At 42.5% G+C, this 21,325-nt stretch overlaps 1 protein-coding gene across 2 annotated transcripts in view; it reads right to left on the reverse strand.

Annotated features, from left to right (window-relative positions):
• Nucleotides 1-524: 524 nt before the first annotated feature.
• The window catches only part of TRAPPC9 (trafficking protein particle complex subunit 9), a 485,651-nt gene continuing 464,850 nt past the window's right edge, over nucleotides 525-21,325 (reverse strand). For both annotated transcript variants that reach the window (XM_051612453.1, XM_051612451.1), the window contains 2 exons: nucleotides 11,655-11,878; nucleotides 525-3,754 (listed from right to left, as the gene is read on the reverse strand). In XM_051612453.1, the coding sequence (XP_051468413.1) occupies nucleotides 3,587-3,754; nucleotides 11,655-11,878 (392 nt within the window). In that variant the 3' untranslated portion in view covers nucleotides 525-3,586. The remainder of the gene's footprint in view (nucleotides 3,755-11,654; nucleotides 11,879-21,325) is intronic.

Raw genomic sequence — 21,325 nt, forward strand, 5'->3', positions numbered from 1 at the left:
TCCTTCCAGCTTTTAGCTGTTTATACAGAGGCAGCAAAGGATCATAGAATCATAGAATAGTTTGTGTTGGCAGGGGCCTTTAAATGTCACTTTGTCAAACCCCTCTGCAATAAGCAGAGACATCTGCAACTAGATCAGGTTGCTCAGAGCCCCCTTCAACATGACTTTGAATGTTTCCAGGGATGGGATGTCTACAATCTGGGCAACCTGTGCCAGTGTCTCACCACTCTCACTGCCAGTATTAAGCTACTGAGGCTTAAGTAACTTTTCATGTGAGTGCACCTCTCCCCTCAGCTGACAGTTAATGGCCACTGACAGAGGAATCAGACCATGGAGCACACACTTTCTTCAGCTGTGGGTTCATCTAGGCAGAGAAAGTCTTGAGTGAAACTGGAATTCCAGCTCCAGAGTCAAATATATTCTTTTAGAGACAGAATGCAGCATCAACAGGTATTTCATTATTACCAGTAAAAAAACACAAGAACAATATCAAGAATTATAGACAGAAGAGACAGAGGCATAAATAACACAAGAGAAGTATTTATTCAGACAGTTTACCCAACTTGTGCTTCTCCAATGCCTACATATTTTGGACCAACGTCTGCTCTCAGCAATGATGATTTAACTTAGGAATTATATACTTCAACCACGTGGGATCATACCAGATTTACATCTGTGTAACAATGCACAGTTTGGCTCATCATGTTCAAAATAATAGCTGGGTGGTTTGGAGAAATAAAAACAAGTTTTCAGTTCCAGAAAAGAAGAGCACATCAGAAAAGTATCACCCTTTTTTTTTTTTTCCCAAGCACTGCAAGGACCAATCCTGACAGCAATCCCAGTGAAAAACTTCCATTAAAAAGAAAAGCAAAAGTGATGCAGTATTCTCAATTTAAGCACCTTTCCCTCACCATTCTCCAAATTATGCTGACACTTAAATATTCGCCTTCTGGACAAGTCACAGATGATCCCCAGAAGGAAGAATGTCTCATGTTTCATCTCTCCCATGAAGACAAGTAAAAGTGTGAGAAAAATCTGGAAATACATCATAAATGCCAAAAGCAACTAAGCATCAAAGTTGACAAGGGACAGAGTGGTCTACTGTATAATGAACAGATAGACCATTAAGGGTCAGCTCACACACAAGAACTTATATTTATGATCATATATGGCTGATTTATAATGGCATATTGGAAGCCTAGGAAATATGCAGCTTGCTTTTGTTACAGTAAAACCTGTTCCCATTCCAACAGCTTCAGCAGGCTGAGGATCAAGATCCTTTATAAGTAAAGGACACAGGAGTGTTGCATCCCAGCCTCACAGAACAATAGCTTCTGATCTCAGAGAACTCTCTCAAAAATAAAGTAGGAAATGATCCCTCAGCTGGGTAAGCTGAAGCATCCCGGCTGCTCCAGCATCTGCTTCACAATACTGTGTTTCAAATGCAATGTGGTCCTCACAAAGCCTTAGCTGTATTCCTAGCATCTGCAGATTACCTGCTGGAAGTACTGAATAAAACTCAAGTTGGATTTTGCTGCAACAGTGTTGTGTAACATAGTACAGAGACACATGTCAAAAGCAAGTTTTCTGTGGAGAAGATTAACTGGTTCAATTCCTGCTCTCTGGGGCTCTTATTTTTCTGTGTATATGCCTATCTAGTGACAGAGAATTTTGCCACATGTTGCAAACTGGTCAACCAACACAACCCCCTTGCCTAACTCAGCTGCTTGGACCCTCTTTCCATGGGTGTCTCTGGCCCAGAACCACTCTGCAAGTCTAAGGAACAATTTCCTCACTGGACATTGCATGCTGGCAGCTGACAGAGCAGGACATCATTGCAAGTAAATCTTCAGTTGGTCTCAGATTTTCATCAGTTCAAGACTGAAGACTTCCATTCTGGCATTCAAAGCTGGATACAGAGGCACAGCTCAAGAGCAAACACTGATAGCACTGCCACATTACTTTTTTTTTTTAGAGATAATACCCTGCATTCACTGGAAACATACCTAATACCTACCATGCTATAGCTACAGTTCCCTCAAATTAGAAATATATTTAGGATTAATACCTTGCAGTCCTTTGGAAACATGCAGCAAATTGAGTTTTGAGCACTGTCATTCCCTGAAAAAATGCCAGTCACATCAAAAAGTCCAACTGGACATGGAGCAGAGAGCCAGAAGGAGCTCCACTGCATGAGCAGGATGGACCAGGTCAGACCTGGAATGGTGTGCCCCCATTTGGATGAAGCCTAATAAACAACCAAAAAATCTGCTAGGAGGTTGTGCAAGTAGGTTTAGCCCATATAGAGTTAACTGGAGCCCCTGTGCCACATCCTGGAGTATCCATCCCTGAACAGATACCACCAAATTTCAGAGCTGCAGGTTGGAAATGTAAGAAAATATTAAGACAGGTTTGAAACCTGTGGTCCATGAAATAATATATTAATCACACAGATCAAACATCTCCCTGCTTCACATGGGGTAAATTCAGGTCTCTTTAGACAAAACCATTATTCTGAAACACAACAGGCTAAATTTTCAGTAAATTCATCAACTACTTCTATGCACAGGAATTCCATGGCTTTAATTGCCTAATAATTAAACTTAATCATTCTAACAAAAAGAAGAAAAAAACCCCCTCAACCACATAATCAAGCCCAGCCTATTAGCATGAAAAATCCGATCAGAAGAGTTTGTAAAAACTCATGCAAAGTGATATAAACGACCATCTGATTCATTCTGGTGGCTCTTCAAGTGTCTGCAAACGTTTCAAGTGATTGTGATTGCATAAAGCAGAACTGTGAAAGCCCAAATTCACAGGCAAGCCCCAAGCAGCCCCAATGTTGGCTTATTTCCTCTCTCAAAGACAAACTCTTTAGTCCTTCATTGCCACCTTCCATTTCTTCAAGATCTACTTGAACAATCTACCAAATCTAGATCTGCTAAACTAAAGACAGTGACTCTACCAGGAGAAGGGGAACTGGGCTCAGGGGAGGGAGAGAATAACTGGAGGCATATTTTCTATTCTTACGTCCAGCAACACAGGAAAAAGCATCACTACTGCTATTTACCACTAAACCCACCAAATACTCAGCAAATAAATGAACAAGAACAAGCCTGTGAACAAGTCTAAGAGAGAACACCTCAAGGGTACACGCCATGGGTCCAGCAAACGCCAGGAGGAATTTCATAGGGATACACAACTCCTGTTAATGCTAAAATGGGATCATTCAAGTTGGAATTGAGACCTTCAAACACGTGTTTAAATTCAACCCTCGAGACCCCTTCAGACCCACTGATACCAATAGGGTACATGAAAGCATAATGCATATATTAGCAGTTTGAAAGGCTTTTTGGAAACAGAGGAAAACTCTAGCATAGTTATAATCTCTCTCTCTCTCTGAAATTAGCTAAAACAGCTGCCCAAATGACTATCAGCCAATTCAGAAAGTGTTCAGCTGTTCCTCCAAAGTAGAGATTGTGGTCTGGGGTTGCACAGAAACAAGCTGGGGTCAAGCAGAGGATGTGCCAAGCATTTCTGTGCACTGTGGTTAATCAAGTAGCACACGGTACGTTGACAGCTTAGTTTAGACCACAGGCTCCATAGCACGGATGTGGACACTGGGAAGGCAGAACCAGGAGAGAGGCAGCTCCTTGCTGCAGTTGTCTTCATGGAATTTGATGTTCAGGTAGAAATCACCCGTGTAGAGGAAGAGAAGTGCTCCAAAGTAAACGGAGTCTTTGGTTGGCTTCACCTGGAAGAGAGAATGTGAAAATCAGTATAATTAAATCATAGAATGGTTTGGGTTGGAAGGGACCTTCAAGATCATCTAGTTCCACCCCCCCCTTACTATAGGCAGGGACACCTCCCACTGGATCAGGTTGCTCAAGGTCTCATCCAACCTGCTCTTGAAGACCTCCAGGGAGGGGGCAGCCACAGCTTCTCTGGGAAACCTATTCCATCATCTCACCACCCTCACAGGAAAGAACTTTTTCCTAATGCCCAACCTGAGACTCCCCTCTTTAAGTTTCAAACCATTGCCCCTTGTCCTCTCACTACACACCTGTGTAAAAAGCCCTACCCCAGCTTTCTTGTTGGCCCCCTGCAGATATTGGAAAGTTGCTATAAGATCCCCATTGAGCCTCCACTTCTCTAGGCTGAACAACCCCAACTTCCCCAGCCTGTCTTCATAGGGGAGGTGCTCTAGCCCTCTGAACATCTTCGTGGCTCTATCCAGCAGCAAAACTAAATACTTGCACTTTGCAATTCAGTAGCTCCTTCAGATGATCTCAAAGTGCTCTAGATTCACACCTCAGTATTGCCTTTGCAAAAAAAGCAGTAAAGATCTTGTCTCTATTCTAGCAATGGTGAAACTGGAGCATTGAAAATTAAATCCTGTATTATTCTGTCATGCAGCAAAGCTGTAACACAGCTCAAACCAGAACACAGATCTTCAGGAATCACTGATTCCAGAATAGAGTTGGTTTAAGGCAGAAGTCCCCTGAAGTGTCATGAGTATCCAGGAATATCTTTCCTCAGACTGCATTTATCAACATCTATATTAAAGGTCTAAATCATGCCTCTGAACTCATGTTAAATACATGGGTAAATACCATTTAACAACTTAACAATAACTAAATTAAGCCCCACTTATTATTCAGACACAAGCTGACTGCAATTTCTAATCGGGAATCTTTAATATTCACTATCATTGAAATAATTAAGTTTAACAAGAAACATCCCACAAAAAGTAGCCACTTTGATTTAATTTCTCCAAATTAAATAGAGAGTTCACAGTGTTTCTACATTCATACATCTCCTTTCATTCATGATCCATATCGTTACAACAAATAATCTATCTCAGTACATAATTTCAGCAAGACACTGAAGTAATTTCCAGCTTTAACAACTCCATGACTGTTCAGCATGTTTGAATTAATATCTGTTTCCACGGGGTGTTAAATTCACTTTCAGGCTGTCTAGAACCGAGTTAAAGTTGCAATAGATGCAAAACATGGAATCAGTAAGAAGCCATTCCATTGGATGGAGTTTATTAAAAAAAAAGGGGAGAAGGCAACTTTATTCCAGCAGAAAAGACCCAATAAAGGGCACCTGATGCTACTCAGTACTGGTCTTCCCTCAGCCAAGACCATTTACCAGTTCTCTTCTGCTCTCTGGACCCTGAAATCATCAACTCAAGCTACACCCAGGGGGATGTCACTACTTTCATGGGTAGGCTTATGTCCATGTATTTTCCTTTACACTTGAATACTGTTGCAGACAGAAGAGTGAATGGGGGGTCTGCACCACCACAAATACTTGTTGGTAGTGAACCTTTCATTGGCCATCTCCAAACACCTCAGTGTCCATCATGTTACAGAGTCCAGTACTGATTCCCAATGACAGGAAAAGACACCACTGGTGAGCCCAGCCAAGACCCAAACCCAACCACAACAGAAACTCTTGCCTTGAATCCAGAAGCATTGAGCTGTCCAGCTGTGCTGGACTTGATTTGATTTAAGGGATAAAAACCTTTGCAAGGGACATCACTAGGAACTGGTGGGACATTACCTTCTGAAACAGTGAAGGGATGAAGCTAAGGGTCTGAGACAGGATTTCTGATTGCTGTAAAATATTTGGTCATATGGTAAAATTGGACACCAATACTGGGGCATTAACTGGGAAAGTGTCTACGGACACCCCTTGCTGAAGGGAATCTTGCCAACGCACAGCAAGACCAGAACAAGGATGATGAGTAGACTGTGGCAGGGGAATGTGGGGATCAAACCACTAGAAAAGGTTTCCAGGAGTGTGGGGCATCTCAAGAACATGCCAGAGAGCTGAGCACTGCCTGCCACCACCTCCAGTGAGGGAGGCTCTCTGTAGCTGTCAGATGTGACAGGAATGAGCTGTTTGTTTTCTCCTATTCCCGTTTTCTTTGGTCTTTCATTGCTGAGTCCTTTATCCAGAGACAGGCACCCCACACAGTCCCCTGGGGGATCAGGCTTCTTTGCTGAATCTGCCTAAATTGCTGCTCCTGCAGAGGGGCCTGGCTGTTCATAAGCAGCAACATCATCAGCGCTGGCAGGGCCCAGGCTTCCTTTGGCTTTGGTGCTGAGCACTTTTGCTGACCTACAGCAAACTTGTATCAGCATCATATCATCCACATGAGTGGTCAGAGCAGCCACAGCTGCTCTCTTGACCTCTGTCCTCAGCATCTCCCCTCCTCACACTGGGTACAAGTTCTTGCCCTCTGGCACTGCGTCTGGACACGCAGAACAACATCAAGCTGTCTCCTGTCTTGCTCCCTTCCCCTTCTCCTGGACTGCCTGCCTTGTTTCTGCCTGGTTGGCACTGATGAGGACTTGCATACAGAGGACAGAGGCGGGAATTAATGCCAGTAGTGGGTGGTTGCAAACAGCAAATGAAGCCTCCTCAGGACCCAAACCTTTTTCAAGTTCGTGGTCCGTTTTTCCAGATCTAGCTACACCATGAAGAAGTACTAGTAGTAGCACTTGTCATTGCAGGAAGGTGGCTTCAGGTGTATCAGCATGAACCTGGTCTTTTCATTCATTTAAATTCTGCCTACATGGCTGCTCATTCCTCCTGCTTTTACAGCAGGAGTCTCTGCACCAGCCATCACTTTCTTAATCATAAGTGAGAAGTCAGTGAGACAGGTAGTGGTGTGTGTTCAGCTCTGCCTGCAGCCCACATCCCTCTGCTCAGTAACCACAGACCAGACAGTGTTCCTTGTTTGGGGACTATCCACATCTGCATGACCACCTGTAGAAACATTACTAGTGGTTTAGGGTAGAAGCAGAGAAGCAAAAGTAGCTTGAAACCTTTGCACTGTTGAGATGCAAGTGGCTCTGCAGAAGCCACAAGAAGATTCTTCCAAAATAGCAACCAACTTTGGAAAGTAAGGCTGCCTCTTTAGTGGGACTGGCTACAAACACTCACAGAAGACCACAAGTACATCAGCAGCAGCCAGGTCAGTAGAAGGTCAGATCCAGCCCAACTGGAACGCCAGGTACAGTACTAATATTGAGGTTAGACCACCTGTGTTTAGGTGTCTCTCTGTACAGTAGGTATCCAAGCTCCTGCTAAAGTAAGATGACATCTGGTCAGTGCAGCCAGTGGACCAGAACCAGAATGGTCTACCTAGCCAGCCTATAGAGTCAGGACACAGTTGCCTAAACACAGGCACCTTGTGACATTTGGTATGTCCTGAGGCACTGAGACATTTGCAGAGGCCTGAAAGAATTTACAGGGTGGTTTACAGGAGCATTTCTGGCAGTAGGTGGAGCGCAGGCGGGATACTCACAGCCCCTAAATGATGGTAGACACTTACTTTCAGGCAGCAGAATCTCACCCCTGTTGTCTATGTTAGTGTGAGCCAGGTTTTACTGGCTGCAGATGAGATCTTCATTGACCAATGGGAGCTGAGCTGGCCAGCATCCATGGTAACACCTACTCATTCAGATGTCTGTCTGGAACTGAATCCACCCAGTGTCTGTAAAGTGGATGTCCACATCTGAGCCAGCTGTTCAACACAAGAATTCATCCGATCAAATGTAGAAGGAGATAAAATACCTCTGAAACTCCATCAACTCTCATGACTCGTTCCCTGCTGCCTGTGAAAGGAGCTCAGGGTCACTCTGTCAGATGTTCCCCACCATAGCTGACAGCACACCCCATCCCACTGAGTGCAATGCAGGATCCAGCTAACCTGCCAAGATCACACACTCCTGCCTGACCCAGACCACATCTACCTTGTCCTTCCATCCAGAAGCACACAGGTGGTGTCACTGCCTAGATACATGCCCATAAGTTGTGCCAGTCTGGGCTGCCATTGAACACATGCTTATTGAGTCAAGTTAGAGTCAAAAGAGAGTTTTCTAAAACTCCATCAAATCCTTTACACGGAGACCAAAGATGGGAAGTTTCTACCATTGAAAAACATGACTGAGGACTCAAGAAAAAACACCCACATTACTCCTCTGTTCCACCGAGATAGAAGAAAGTTTCTAGCTCCATCCTAATCCTTCCCCGAGTCAGGCTACCGTGTGGGACAGTGATTGCTTCAAACTAATTACTACTTATTTATACTGCTGTAGTGCTTAGGGAGCTCAGTTGGAGATTAGGGCTAGTGCCAGCTACTCTTCACTGCCCCAAAGAGTTTACAGTGCAAGTAAAACAGTGCCAAGAAAACTAATTTGTTCCAGATGGGCCACAGAGGACCTGCCAGAAGTGAGCAAATGTTCATCATAGCTTCTGAGCTGATTCAAAATGACCATCTACTAATGAATTTCTCCTCATCACACTCTACCAATCACTTGAGCTAGTGGGTGAAAAAAAACCTGCTTGAGAATAGTAATGGGAAAAGGAGGAACAGCAAGGGAAGATGAATTGCTGGTTGTTTCAGGAATCTCCGTAGAAGATTTTTATTTGCTTTTAATTTGTAAAGAAACAACTCTGATTGACTAATGAGCCAAAAAATCCGTTGGTAAAAAATGAGAATTTTTGATACTATGGCAAAAACTAAACTTCAGGTTGTGAAGTGAGATAAAAAAACCCCAAAACATCAGTGCAATGTATTTTAATGAGGGGGGGCTCCATCATGGTATCTCATGTTTCAAATCCCTGCACTGAACAAAAATATCTACTATCTAAATGATAATTGACAAAGTAACTTCTTTGTTATATATAGACATGAAAAAGGTAAGGTTAACCAAATTAAAAGCTGTGCTTAAAAAAGAAGTGGTTTACTTAATTGAAAATGCATGGAAATATCTCAGTATCTTTTACAACTTTCAGTGAAAGAACGTGCTTTTGAAAGTAGTATAACTCAGCAGAGACTTCGTGGCACAAACCCAGGCTGCTGCACTGAATTGAAGAAAGAGCACAAAAAGGTGGATAAGCATTCATCTTGTGACCTCCGAGAGGAATCATCTCACCTGGACTTCAAGTTGTGAGAAAGAGAAATACAAAATCGTATGACTTTTACCCTGTAAACAATTTACATTCACACTATGAAGCAGCATGTGCATGCTGGGAATTCCTGTATTTATCCCCTGTCTTCCAGATAGCAGCAAAAACCAATTTGAAGCATTTTTGTCTGGAAACAAAACTAATTGTGATTTGCTGAGGGTTGGGGTTAATATAAAGCCAACATTCAGGAAATCAGAGGGTGTTTGGGCTTCGGGTTTTTCTCCCCAAAGAAACCACATTCAGCTGAGCATCAATAATGCTGGAGTTTCTGCATCAGTGTGACAACAGTGCAGATTTTCAGGACATGAGAAGAATCTTCTCTTCCTGTAATACCTGATGCTCCCACTCATTCTTGACCACACACTACTGATATGCCAAACCATGTGATATTTTTCCATCCTTCCTCCCACCCACTTTGGCACCACAATAAATCATGTCACCACCTTCTTGCCAGTGTCAGTGTAAAGTCAGCCCAGTTAGTTCAAACTGCTGACAAATGTAGTTTTTGCTAAGCTGGCCAACTTTTCACAAAAAGAAATGCTCTCACCATCTCTCTCACTGGGTTTGCTGGGGAAGAGTGGAGCATCTTCCCACAGAGGGGCATTAACATGCAGCTGGGACATGGTCACATCTCAAGCCACCTCCATTAAACAAGCAAAATAACCATGTGCCCATGACCTCAGTTTATAAAAATAATGGTGGATGTTTAAGAGCTTTAAAAAAGCAGCACTGAGTTACACTAGCAGGGAATATGGGACAGTGTCATAGCTTTCATTTATAAAAAAATCTCAATCTCTTTCATCTCACCCAACCATGAGCTTCTCCCAATTCTTAACCAGTGCCTGTCTGTCTCAGTTCCTGCCAAGTTCTAAGTATGATTGTTCTTCCCTGAAGCATTAAATGCACAAACCAGGACTTTCTCCTCGTCCCCAAAACAGGTGCAGCTTTATGAAATCTTTTTTCCATTACTGAATTAGTGATTAGGGGGGATGAAAGGGCCTCTGACAGCATTAGATACACAGTTTGAAGAATTTTCTGCCATGATCAGGGCTCTATGCCTCAAAGAAATATGACTAAGCATTTTCTCTAGGAGCCTGTATAGGGCAAGTATCCACACTACATACCATGCAATCTAACACTTCTTGCCTAAGAGTTGACATTTTCTTCATTTCCTCTTTTTGTTTGCAAAGGAGGACAAATAACAGAACACAACTTTACTTCAACTTACTGGGGACTGTGTTTACAGGAGAAATGTCACAATACTGATCGACGGGGCAAAAGCAGGAACGGTAACATATGAGAAGGCTGCCTGAGCAGGCACAAGAGATGTGACCTCCTGACTTTTTCCACCATAGGAGATTTGATCAGAAGGTAAGAATACATAGAGTGACATCTCCCTCTTCCCTCATTAGCCTGGAGGGTCAAGCCCTTCAGCCGATGGACATCCAAACGCTGATTAAGAAATCCACATTGTCAGAAAAAAAGAGTCAAATAAAGCCTTTTCTTGATTATTTCTGTTGGAATATTTAAATTATTCAGCTAAGAATATATTTGGGCCCCATTAAAATTCAGGTTGATGGTGTGTTCCTTGTTCATTAGCTTTTTGAACTATTTTCTTCCCATGATGTTTAATTGAAAAATATGCATGGTGACTGGGAGATGTCCCTGCCCATGCAGGGGGGTTGGATCTAGATGATCTTTAAGGTCTCTTCTAACCCAAACCATTCTATGACCTGTTATTTCTCTCTTACTAAGGTTCAGTTTCTATATCTTCAGTTTTGAAAGGTACATTTTATTAGCAATCCAAAGAGCTGACCTAAGCAAAGGTCCTACACACGACCCCAAACACTCACCCTCTTCTTCATGGTCATTATATAAGTTACCAAAAATATTGCTTATTTTGCTCTGCAGTACTGTCCCTGTGTTTTTCTTTCCTGTTTTTTTGTTGTGTTTTTTTGGGGGGGAAGGATGTGGGAGACAGTGGTTTTATCTGTATTTTCTGTGTCTTGTCTTAAAAGCAAAAAGCTCCTAGACTTGAATTTTCTAAAGAAGAAATAGAGAAAGAAATCAAAATCTTAATTGTTCTGAAAGGGGGATCTTTTGTCTCATTTTAAGTATGTTTTCTATTTTTCTTCATGCTTTTATAAGAGTATGCTAAGTGACAAGAAAATGAACCAGCTCACCAGGGTTGGTCATCAATGTTTAGCCTTTCCTTTTTGCAGTCTGTTGCATTTCCTCTGGACCTGACTAAAACTGATTTGCTGAGTTCTTTGACTCAGCTTGGAGAATATTTCTCATAGAAAAAAAGAGAAACAGTTACTTCAAGTGTCTTACTGCAGGCTGCACTGGGTGGCTCAAGGGACTGGCACCGTGGTATTACAGATTTTATCTAGGTTGCCCATTCACATGTAGTGAGATTTGGAGTGATCAAAAGTTATTGTCTCTGAGTTTACTAGTGCTTTACGTGACAGAAAATTAAAGTCTCTAATCCTCTCAGAGACATGACTCCATAATCCCACATCTAGCAGCACCTTTAGCAGTGTCTGCCATCAAGGTGCTGCTTTCCAATGCTTAATCTGCCTTACTGCACAACTGAATAATGAAGCTCTTTGCTGCAAACACACGTCACCCAGAAGCACGACGCGTCTGACGGAAAGACTCACCGAGTCGATGTAGAAGGTGTTGGAGCCCACGAAGGTGATGGCATCTTGCAGCTCATAGTTGTGCACCCCGTTCTGGTAATCCTGGTAGGGTGTCACGGTGAGAGCGAAGGGCCCCACGCTGTGCTTGCTCCAGTTGGTCAGCTTCACCTCCAGCGGGATGGGGTCCCCCACTTTGCAGTCCACCACGATGTCGCAGTCGCAAAGCTTGCCGTCCACGAGGATGTCTGCAAATCAGGGGCACAATTCCACGTTACCTTGGGCTCCTGCTTTAGAAACTGCTTAACCTTGTCTGTTGGGAAACTTGACAAGGAAAAACAACCTCCATGAAACCAAGAGTGCGTGACAGGTGACCTTAGGAAAGAAAACTCAACGCTGCAATGTTGTGTAGGGTAGTGTTGCAGTGAAACTACTTCCACCGACCAGTTAATGAAGGGCTGGTATCTGTCCACAACTGTTGACAGAGTTAAGAAAAAAACACAATTATGATTTATACACAGGCACCAGAAGATATTTTGTAGGCTCCTCCCTTGCAGGACAAAGCCACAGACAACTTTGCATGCTTCTCCTGCAAAACAACAGCATCAGGTGAAGGGAAATACAAACAGAAATCATCAGTAGAAAAGGCAGGTAGATAGATCCAGGGCTGGATGCCCATGTTCACATGTTACAGCCAGAATAAATCCTCCTGTATGGAGGTGACCTTTTGGAACAGGACAAACACTGCCAGAATTTGCAATGTAATACATACATTAAAGTCCAGATAATAAGGGGAAAAAAGGTATTTTTAAATTATACAACATTACCACGAGCTTGTTCACTCTTTGTGCTTTAATTCATTCCATGATTTCTATTTTTAACTTTCTACTTTTCTTTCCCCTACTGGGACAGCAGAAAATATAAAGCCTCTAAATTGGTTACTGCTGGGACAGTGACAGCCAGAGTCATATGTCCACTAACCCTGCCCATTTGCTTATAGAACCACGATGTTTCATTACCAACACACTATGAAACTGCTAATCCAATTCCCTGCTCTGAAAGGGCTCCCAGTAGTGCAGCATTACTGTATTTTTCAGAGGAGGGTTATCTCTGATGCACTATTAATACAGGAACATTTTTATTTCACTATAGGTTCATGTTCAGAGATAAGAGGACGCCCTGGGCACATGTAAGAAAGCCTCCTCTGTGGGAATACCTCTCTCCCCACAGCCCAATGGGCCCATGAGGCATTTCAGTCACTCCAGGTGCTCCTCAGTCTCTTGTCTCATACCATTCAGCAGATTATTCCTCTGCCAAGAGCGTCAGATTTACATTAGTAATATCCCCTCTTCAAGAAAATACACAATTTTTATGCTTCAGGAGCTTTCCCAGAAAAAAAAAACAAACAACAACCAAACATTTTTACACCAAACTGATTTGCTGGGTTTTTTTATATACATGTTTTCATTTTGTTGCCTCAGACAAAAAACTAGAAAATTGTGCATGTTCTCGTGATGCCCTTTAGCCTGGCAAAGTGAACAAGCTGTAGTGCAGCAACTGGGGGGAAAAAAACCACCACCACCAAAACCTAGTGCCAAAGAAGAAACTAGTTCAGAAAGGAACACTTATTCCAGAGGACAGGTCAGCAAAGCTGAGCTACCCAGATGAAAACCCCTCCTTGACCAGAGCTGCCCAAATGCAGCAGCAAGTCCCACATAGAAGAGGCTTGGCAGAGCAAGCACAAAGAGACCCAGTAGTGCTCAAGCTGCAGCTGCCCAAAACCCGTGTCTGTGTCCCATCTGGAACAGTCCCTAAGGCAAAACTTCCCTTTCCAGAGGAGATGCCCAGTTTTTGACAACAAGAGCACTGGGGTAAGGCCACACCTGGAATGCTGGGTCTAGCTCTGGGCTCCTCAGTGCAAGAGAGACATGGACATAATGGAGAAAGGCCAACAAAGGGTCACAAAAAGGATTTAGGAGCTGGAGCACCTCACATAGGAGGAGAAGCTGAGAGAGCTGGGACTGTTCAGCCTGGAGAAGAGAAGGCTGATGGGGATCTTATCAATGAATATGAACACCTGAAATGAGGGTGGAAAAAGACAGAGACAGGTCCTTTCTGTAGTCCCTAGTGACAGGACCAGAGGCAACGGACATAAACTGAAGCACAGGAGTTTCCCTCTGAACATCAGGAAACACTTTTTTTTACTTTGAGGGTGACCAAGCACTGGCACAGGTTGCTCAGAGAGACTGTGGAGACTCCATCCTTGGAGATATTAAAAAGCCACCTGAACATAGTCCTTGGCAAGTGGGTTTAGGTGGTCCTGCTTGAACAGGAGTTGGACCAGACGGCCTCTGGAAGTCCCTTCCTACCTCAACCATTCTGTGAGCCTGTGATTCCATGAAAGGAAGTTATAATCACCAAGTCATTTTAAGAAAGGTCTAGAAAAACCTGTTTGGCATTGCATTTCTTTTACAATAGCACACACTAACGTTATGGGCTCTCCTGCCCAAGATGATCAAATTGCTTCTTGTAGGATTGCCCGGAGATCATGGAGGTGAAGTAGTGGTTATAATGGTATCCCATTATCTGGGATTAACTGACTTGAATCTTTAAAAACACTTTAAAAAATGTGTGTGTGGATCATCTTTATGCTTCCTAGCCTCCTGCCACAGAAGTTCAGCTGCATACTTCAAAAGAAGTTCATTTCTATTAATTAATGAGTTTATAACAGTTTATGTTTTCAAGCTTCTCCCTGCAATGTAAGTGCTTTCATTTCAAAACAAAATAAAATACTTTCTTCTGTTTCCTTCAGCCAGCAGGTCTTACAGCTGCAGGGATGGTTACCTCCCCAGATCAGCATGAACCTTCAGAAATACTCAGTAACGTAAGTGGATGAATCTTTAATTTCAAGCTGCTCATCAACTTGCCCTTCAGCTTTAAAATTCATTGCTCTGCTGCAGGAATTGTAAACGAACCCTTTGCCCTCTGTCTCCACCTTTGTATCTAATAATAGCTCAGAGCATTGCTTCCCAACATCTCCATATGAAAACAGAAAATCCAAACAAAAGGGAAGCAATTAAACCTGACTCAACCAGATTAATTTTCTTTCATATTCCTAAAAAAAAATTCAATTAATTTAAGATTGATTGAAGAGTGTGTGTGGGCACATGTGCTTGTGTACATACTGAGAGATTATTTCCTTCCCTCCCAGCACACCCTTCCCTCCTGCAGGACTAAAGCCAAGGATCCCAATGAGAAGTCAGATGAGCAAACACACATGGCTGGCGTGCAAAATACTATGGAAAGGAGTGTTTTAAAAGAGTCTCCTTTCATCAGGGAGAACAGCTTGGTTTGACAGGCAGTTTTACTCCCTTCCTGACACAGAAAACATCTCATGGACCATACGGATCTGCTTTAATATTTTCATCCATGGAGAGAGGAAAAGCCATGTGTACAGGGTCCTGTTTCTGCAGATTCAGCTCGCTCACACAGATGGCATATAAAAGCTGAGGCTGCTCACACCACTGCTGTGAGAGTGAATCACTCCTGGCTTCAGGACACAGGAGCTCTGAATGAGAAGATACAGTCACTAGCACAGAAGACAGTGGTGGCTGATCTCCATCCTCCAAAAATTCAGACAGATGATAGTATTAGAAGGACCAAGTTAATGCAAACAGCATACATTAAGTACATAAAAAAGGCTGGAGCATAAACTCTGTCAAGGAAAAAATAAGCACAAAGATCTAGCAATCTCCTTCTAATTAAAAGTTAAATCTGCTGCTTTAATAAGCCAGCAGAATGGTGCTTAATTTTTGTTTTCATTTTTTATTTCTCTCCTTTCCTGCTCATTTACCTACACATGTCCACTGTGTTGGCATCCATGGGTCCCAACATTACTTTGCAATGCTTGATAGCCACAAAAAAAGGAAAGACACAGTGTCCACCACAAGCCCATGAACAGGCACAGGACTGCTCTGAGGAAGTGCAGGACAGCTTATTTCTAGGACTCTCTAAATGATCCTTGTACCAAGGGAGAAAATACCCAACATATTTTGGAAGGCAGAGGATGAGGATGATACAAGCCACTGAGAATCACAGAATCATAGAATCATTTAGGATGGAAATGGCCTTTAAGATCATCAAAAGAAGGGGTGAGAAGGGTGATTGGAAAGCCTCTCTTTTTCATTGGCGGCCTTAGACAAGCCTTTTAAGATCTCAGTGAATTCACTGTATAGTTCAAAAAAACTATTTCAAGGCCCACTTGACTGGTGATGCTTATTGACACCACAATCAATAGATGGGAGACCATTATATGAGAATAATCCATCAGATTTCACATAGTGTCTTTCAGGATCTCAAAATTCAAGAAAAGGGAATGGACGTTACTGAAGGGGAGACAACCACTATTCCACAAGAAAAACATTATTTACCACCACCTGCCAGGTGCACTTCTGTCTACATCACCCAAAGGAGCAGTTTGGAAATGAATACCAAACTTTATGAACATTTTGTGTTATTTACTCTGCTCATGTTAACACAGTAACTTGCTACTTGGTCCTGTGAGCACTGGCAGCTCCTTGCCCCACCTGTAGGTCAAGAACCCTGAGTCATGGCTAATTGCATTTCCATACCCAACTCCCTGCTTGCCACTGTGGAAGTTTAATTTTGGAAAGCTGCATAGAAATACATGTTTTAATCTCAGTGGAAATGCCTATTTCAGCAATATTTACACTCCTCACTCAAGTTTGGGTTGATTTAAAAAAAAAAAAAAAGCACAAAAAACAACCAAACAGGCTGCAGAGGAAGGCAGGGTGTTTGTGCTCATCTTTACAGTGGGGGATGGAAAAATTTCCATTGGATATTTGCTTTTAAGCCAGGATGCATTGGTCTCTGCCATCTGCTGCAGCTGGGAGCCTGCCTCAAGACTTTGAGCAAACACCTCACCACACAGGCTTTGCACAAACAAACAGGTCAACAAAATTCAAGGTAAGGGATGTCCAAATGAGTAAATATGTCTTATGTAAAAGAGATCTTCAAAGACCAAAAAAACCAAGCCTTGCTCAGCTGTACTGTGATCGTTAGGGGAATTTTAGTCAATCAACCATTTTTTATAGTCTTAGAGCTGTTCCAAAATACTAGTTTTACACATCTCAGTCTGTGAACTGGGAGGAGCAGCAACAATGCTGATGTCTCCAGATAAAGGTACTTGGATGGAGGAAAGCCAAAGACCAAGAGCCCAAGCCAGAGCTGCTGCAGTGAAAGCCTCACAGAATGATATAGATTTTCTGTGTTCACAAAATCTAAAGTGCTGATTAAAATATCTGCCCAAGTCAGCTTTACTTCTAATTGCCCTAAAAGAGCCAGGAGAGGGACAGCCATTCTGTCTGGAACAACTTCTGCTATTATTTTCCTGTCCTCTTCCACAAGAATGTCAGTTCAGGATTTTGCAAGGAACTTAACAATGCAAGGACATAATTAGAATTTTTATAATTATTTTTATTATCATTTGTTAATTTAATCATTAATTTAGCAATGGTTTGAGCAATTCTGTCCGATTCTGATCTTACCTATTATAGAGATGGGAGAAAGATCAGACTGGAGAAAATAACCTGTACTACAGGCAAACCCAGTGTACAGAGCAAGCTGATCCTGCCTGTCTCCAAAGCAGCTCCCTGTCCCTCCCCTCTTGCTGCATGTCAGGTCAGCAACAGTTTTGGCAGCCTGTTATTTGGGGTTCAGTTGGATGCTTAGAGGAACTGGCAGCAAACGTGGTGTTTTGTTGAGACAACAGGCTCCTTGGATTTTCTTTCATACCTCCTCCAATGTATGACCCTAAACACTGTTTCTGTTTCCCCTCTTCCCACTTGTTCTCCCTCATGTGGACCAGTTTCTTTTCATTTTCTAAACCATTCATGCAAATTGTTTACACACAGAGATACAGAACTGGTTACATTTGTTTGCTGTCCATTACGTGGTCCTGCAGTATTTTCAGAGCTGAATACATCCATACAAAAGCCATTTCTATGAATATAAAAACTGTGTTCCCTGCCACTCTCATCACAGAAATGCTGGATGGTTATTTAATAACACGAGAGCCCCATGGCTATTTGCATTAAAATCTTCTGTATGTGGTTTGGATCTGCTCCTCACACCAAACCTGAGCATTTTAACTTGGAATAACATCCTCGTGTTCATTCACTGTTACATTGACCCAATACTGAGCCAAATCCATCCCCTGCATGATTTCTTTGCAATGAATGGTAGCAGAACACAGAGGTATACAGATGTTTGTATTGTAACAGGTTGAATTACACAGATATCTCACCTTGTCAACCACTACTAATCCTGTCCTGGAAGGTGCATTTATACTCCAAGCCTGCTGATCTAAACCCCCTACAGACCTGAAGAGTTCAGCTGCCCTTTGGTTTGAAGCCCTTGGACAGGGATGAATAAAGAACACAGGAAAAGATGTGAACAAACTAGTGCAGCTTCCTGCAAGTACCAGCAACCCAGAGACCTCCAGATAACACAGGGGCAGGGACCTGAATGCAGGGAAGTAGGCAGAGGATGGGATGACTGAACACAAATGTAGGCTAGGGAAAGAGGCTTTCACAAGACCTCTGAGCTGCCTGATTCCTGGCAGATTTCCCATTCCCAAACATTTTACCACTGAATTAAGGACACTTTATTCACGCCAAAAGCAATTAAAAAGAAAAACACATTTAAAATATAGTGCTAGCAATAATAAGCAATTAGTCGTTGATAATTGTCTGTGTCTTCCTATTTAATCACTCTTTTGCAGTGGCCAGTATGCTGATGATAGACCTCAACTGGTCCCATTAGCATTCTTGCCAAGTTGTTTTGAGTTTGTGTTTGTTCTTAACTCTGTGATGACAAGGGACTGGGTACACTGCAGCATCCCCCAAGGACTCATGGAGACAGGCTGGGGGAGTTGGGGCTGTTGAGTCTGGAGAAGAGAAGGCTCCAGGGAGACCTTAGAGCACCTTCCAGTGCCTGAAGGGGCTCCAGGAAAGCTGGGGAGGGATTTTTGACAAGGGCCCCATTCCTGGTTGTGTTCAAGGGCAAGTTAGATGGGCTCTGAGCAATCTGGTCTAGTGGGAGGTGTCCTTGCCCATGCAGGGGGTTTGATCTAGATGATCTTTAAGGTCCCTTCCAACCCAAACAATTATAATATTCTATGAGGTGCTTGCAAAAGGATTTCTCAATCTTGTGTGTTTGGATTGAGTGAGCTTTCTTCCTCCAAATCAGGGTAACGTTTGTGTCCAGTTTTAATCTCCCAATCTATCCCTGGCAGACACATGATCAGCATTCAATTTTAGTACTACTTGACCTTGCTGAGAACATGCAGATGTTGTACAATCTTCTTCAATTAACTCTTAATACCAGGGTTAGGCTACCTGAAAAGAGAAGCACGGCTGTGTCTAGTGCTCTGGGTCTTGACTGCCTCCAGCTTTCACGTGGGATCTTAAAACAGCAAACCTGAATGCAAATTATCCACAGATTTATTTAAGGAATGAGTTCTTCAGTTTAACCTTTTTGGTTTTGGTGGGAGTTATTTGTTTTGCCTGTGTCTTTAATGACAGACATTTCTCCTGGCCCGTGAAATTGCTGGCACACGAATGGCACCTGCTCATCTCTTTTCTCCCCTGGCAGCCAAGATAACCTGTCGTTTGGTGATTTGCCCAATTTGCTATCAAAATGAAAAGTCACTTCAGAGTTTGTACTCTTTGTGTCTAGTCCTAATCTAAATGCAACAAAGGCAGACCCTTCAAATCTTAAAATTCTTCAAGTTTGGTGTTTTCCAAGGAGCCTGAGCTCCTTTTCCATTATTTTAAAAATATTCCATGACATAACTCTGGCTTGTTTAAATAGTCTCATTTCTGAATGTGAGCCAACTCCTTTTTATCTCTTCATCACAAGCAGGTTTGCAGAGGAATTCTTTTGATTATCTGCTACACAGCCAGCAGATCAGGCTGGCATACAGTGTGTGCCTGTGTTCTGAAACTTCACAATCCCAGATTTGCATGTTATTTTGGGTTATCAAAAACTTTATTTCTATAGCTTGCCTGTGGCAGGACTACTTTCAGAGTAAAATAAAATAAAATAATCCCTATATTACATTTTAAAAACCCAATCCATACTAGGATATATCACGTAACACTATTTTTTGTATCCTGGCAGCTTTGTGTAAAACTGATGCAGGTCATGAATAATGTGGCTTAACCTACAGTTTCCTGAAAGAAAATCACCTTATTCTTCACTGGTTCATAATGAGACTTAACATTTTCTCCTTCTTTCTGCCATGCTGCAATGATCCACCTGCTGAAGAGATTTTAAAGGTTTCATGCCACCTTTGCTAGAGTTTTCGACTTGTGGTTGAAAAGTTAATGATAAAAAAAAACCTCTGTAGCCCCTGTGTGCAGGGTTGGGGGTTTGTCTGACCTCCAAGCAGATTCAGTCTAGACACCACAGAGATTGGAGACCTCCTGAGAGTGTTACCTGCTCTAGAGCTGAGTGCTAAGGGTGGTGATTGTGGCACATTTCCTCTGGAGATAGCAGAGAGCAAGCACACAGTCACGAAAGACATAAAGCCCATATATGTAACAGTGGAGACCCAAAACTAGGCTCCAGTATTCATTTCTGTGCATGAAAAGTCAAAGATGTGGATTTCAGCACACAATCTACTTCCCTGTGCTCTCACTGACTATGACAATACGGAAGTGGAAACTGTTTTTCTGCATTTTTCTACTGTTTCAAATGGAAACTATTTTCAGCATTAAATTTGCAACAGGCACACAGTGGTGCTCTGGGCTCTTACACAGACAAGGGATCATACCTAGCAGGTAGCTATTTATTAAATTGCTAGTTAAACTAATCCTATGTGTAGTGTAATTGTCATTTTTGAGGAGTCTCTGGAGCTCCTGCAGGATGAAATATAATAGGTACCACCTGAAGCAGAAGAAACTCAAATGTAGATGAGGAGTTAGATGAGGCAGCAGGTGTCTCCATGCCCAGATGAACAGAGACATAGGGGCAGGATGCATTAAGACAGAAAGACAGACAGACAGAAAGAGAGGGAAAGGAAGGAAGGAAGGAAGGAAGGAAGGAAGGAAGGAAGGAAGGAAGGAAGGAAGGAAGGAAGGAAGGAAGGAAGGAAGGAAGGAAGGAAGGAAGGAAAGGAAAGGAAAGGAAGGAAGGAAGGAAGGAAGGAAGGAAGGAAGGAAGGAAGGAAGGAAGGAAGGAAGGAAGGAAGGAAGGAAGGAAGGAAGGAAGGAAGGAAGGAAGGAAGGAAGGAAGGAAGGAAGGAAGGAAGGAAGGAAGGAAGGAAGGAAAGAAAGGAAGAAAGGAAGAAAGGAAGAAAGAAAGAAAGGAAGAAAGAAAGAAAGAAAGAAAGAAAGAAAGAAAGAAAGAAAGAAAGAAAGAAAGAAAGAAAGAAAGAAAGAAAGAAAGAAAGAAAGAAAGAAAGAAAGAAAGAAAGAAAGAAAGAAAGAAAGAAAGAAAGAAAGAAAGAAAGAAAGAAAGAAAGAAAGAAAGAAAGAAATTATTTAAAGAAAAATGATGGCTATGTGATCCTTTTTTCCATGCCTGTCCTAAAAAAAAAAAAAAGAACCATGAAATATTGCATGAGATGCCCAGGCCATAAGAATTTTTGTACCCTTATAGAGCAGCCACAG

The sequence above is a fragment of the Apus apus genome, chromosome 2, assembly GCF_020740795.1.
Source record: "Apus apus isolate bApuApu2 chromosome 2, bApuApu2.pri.cur, whole genome shotgun sequence".
NCBI lineage: Eukaryota > Metazoa > Chordata > Aves > Apodiformes > Apodidae > Apus > Apus apus.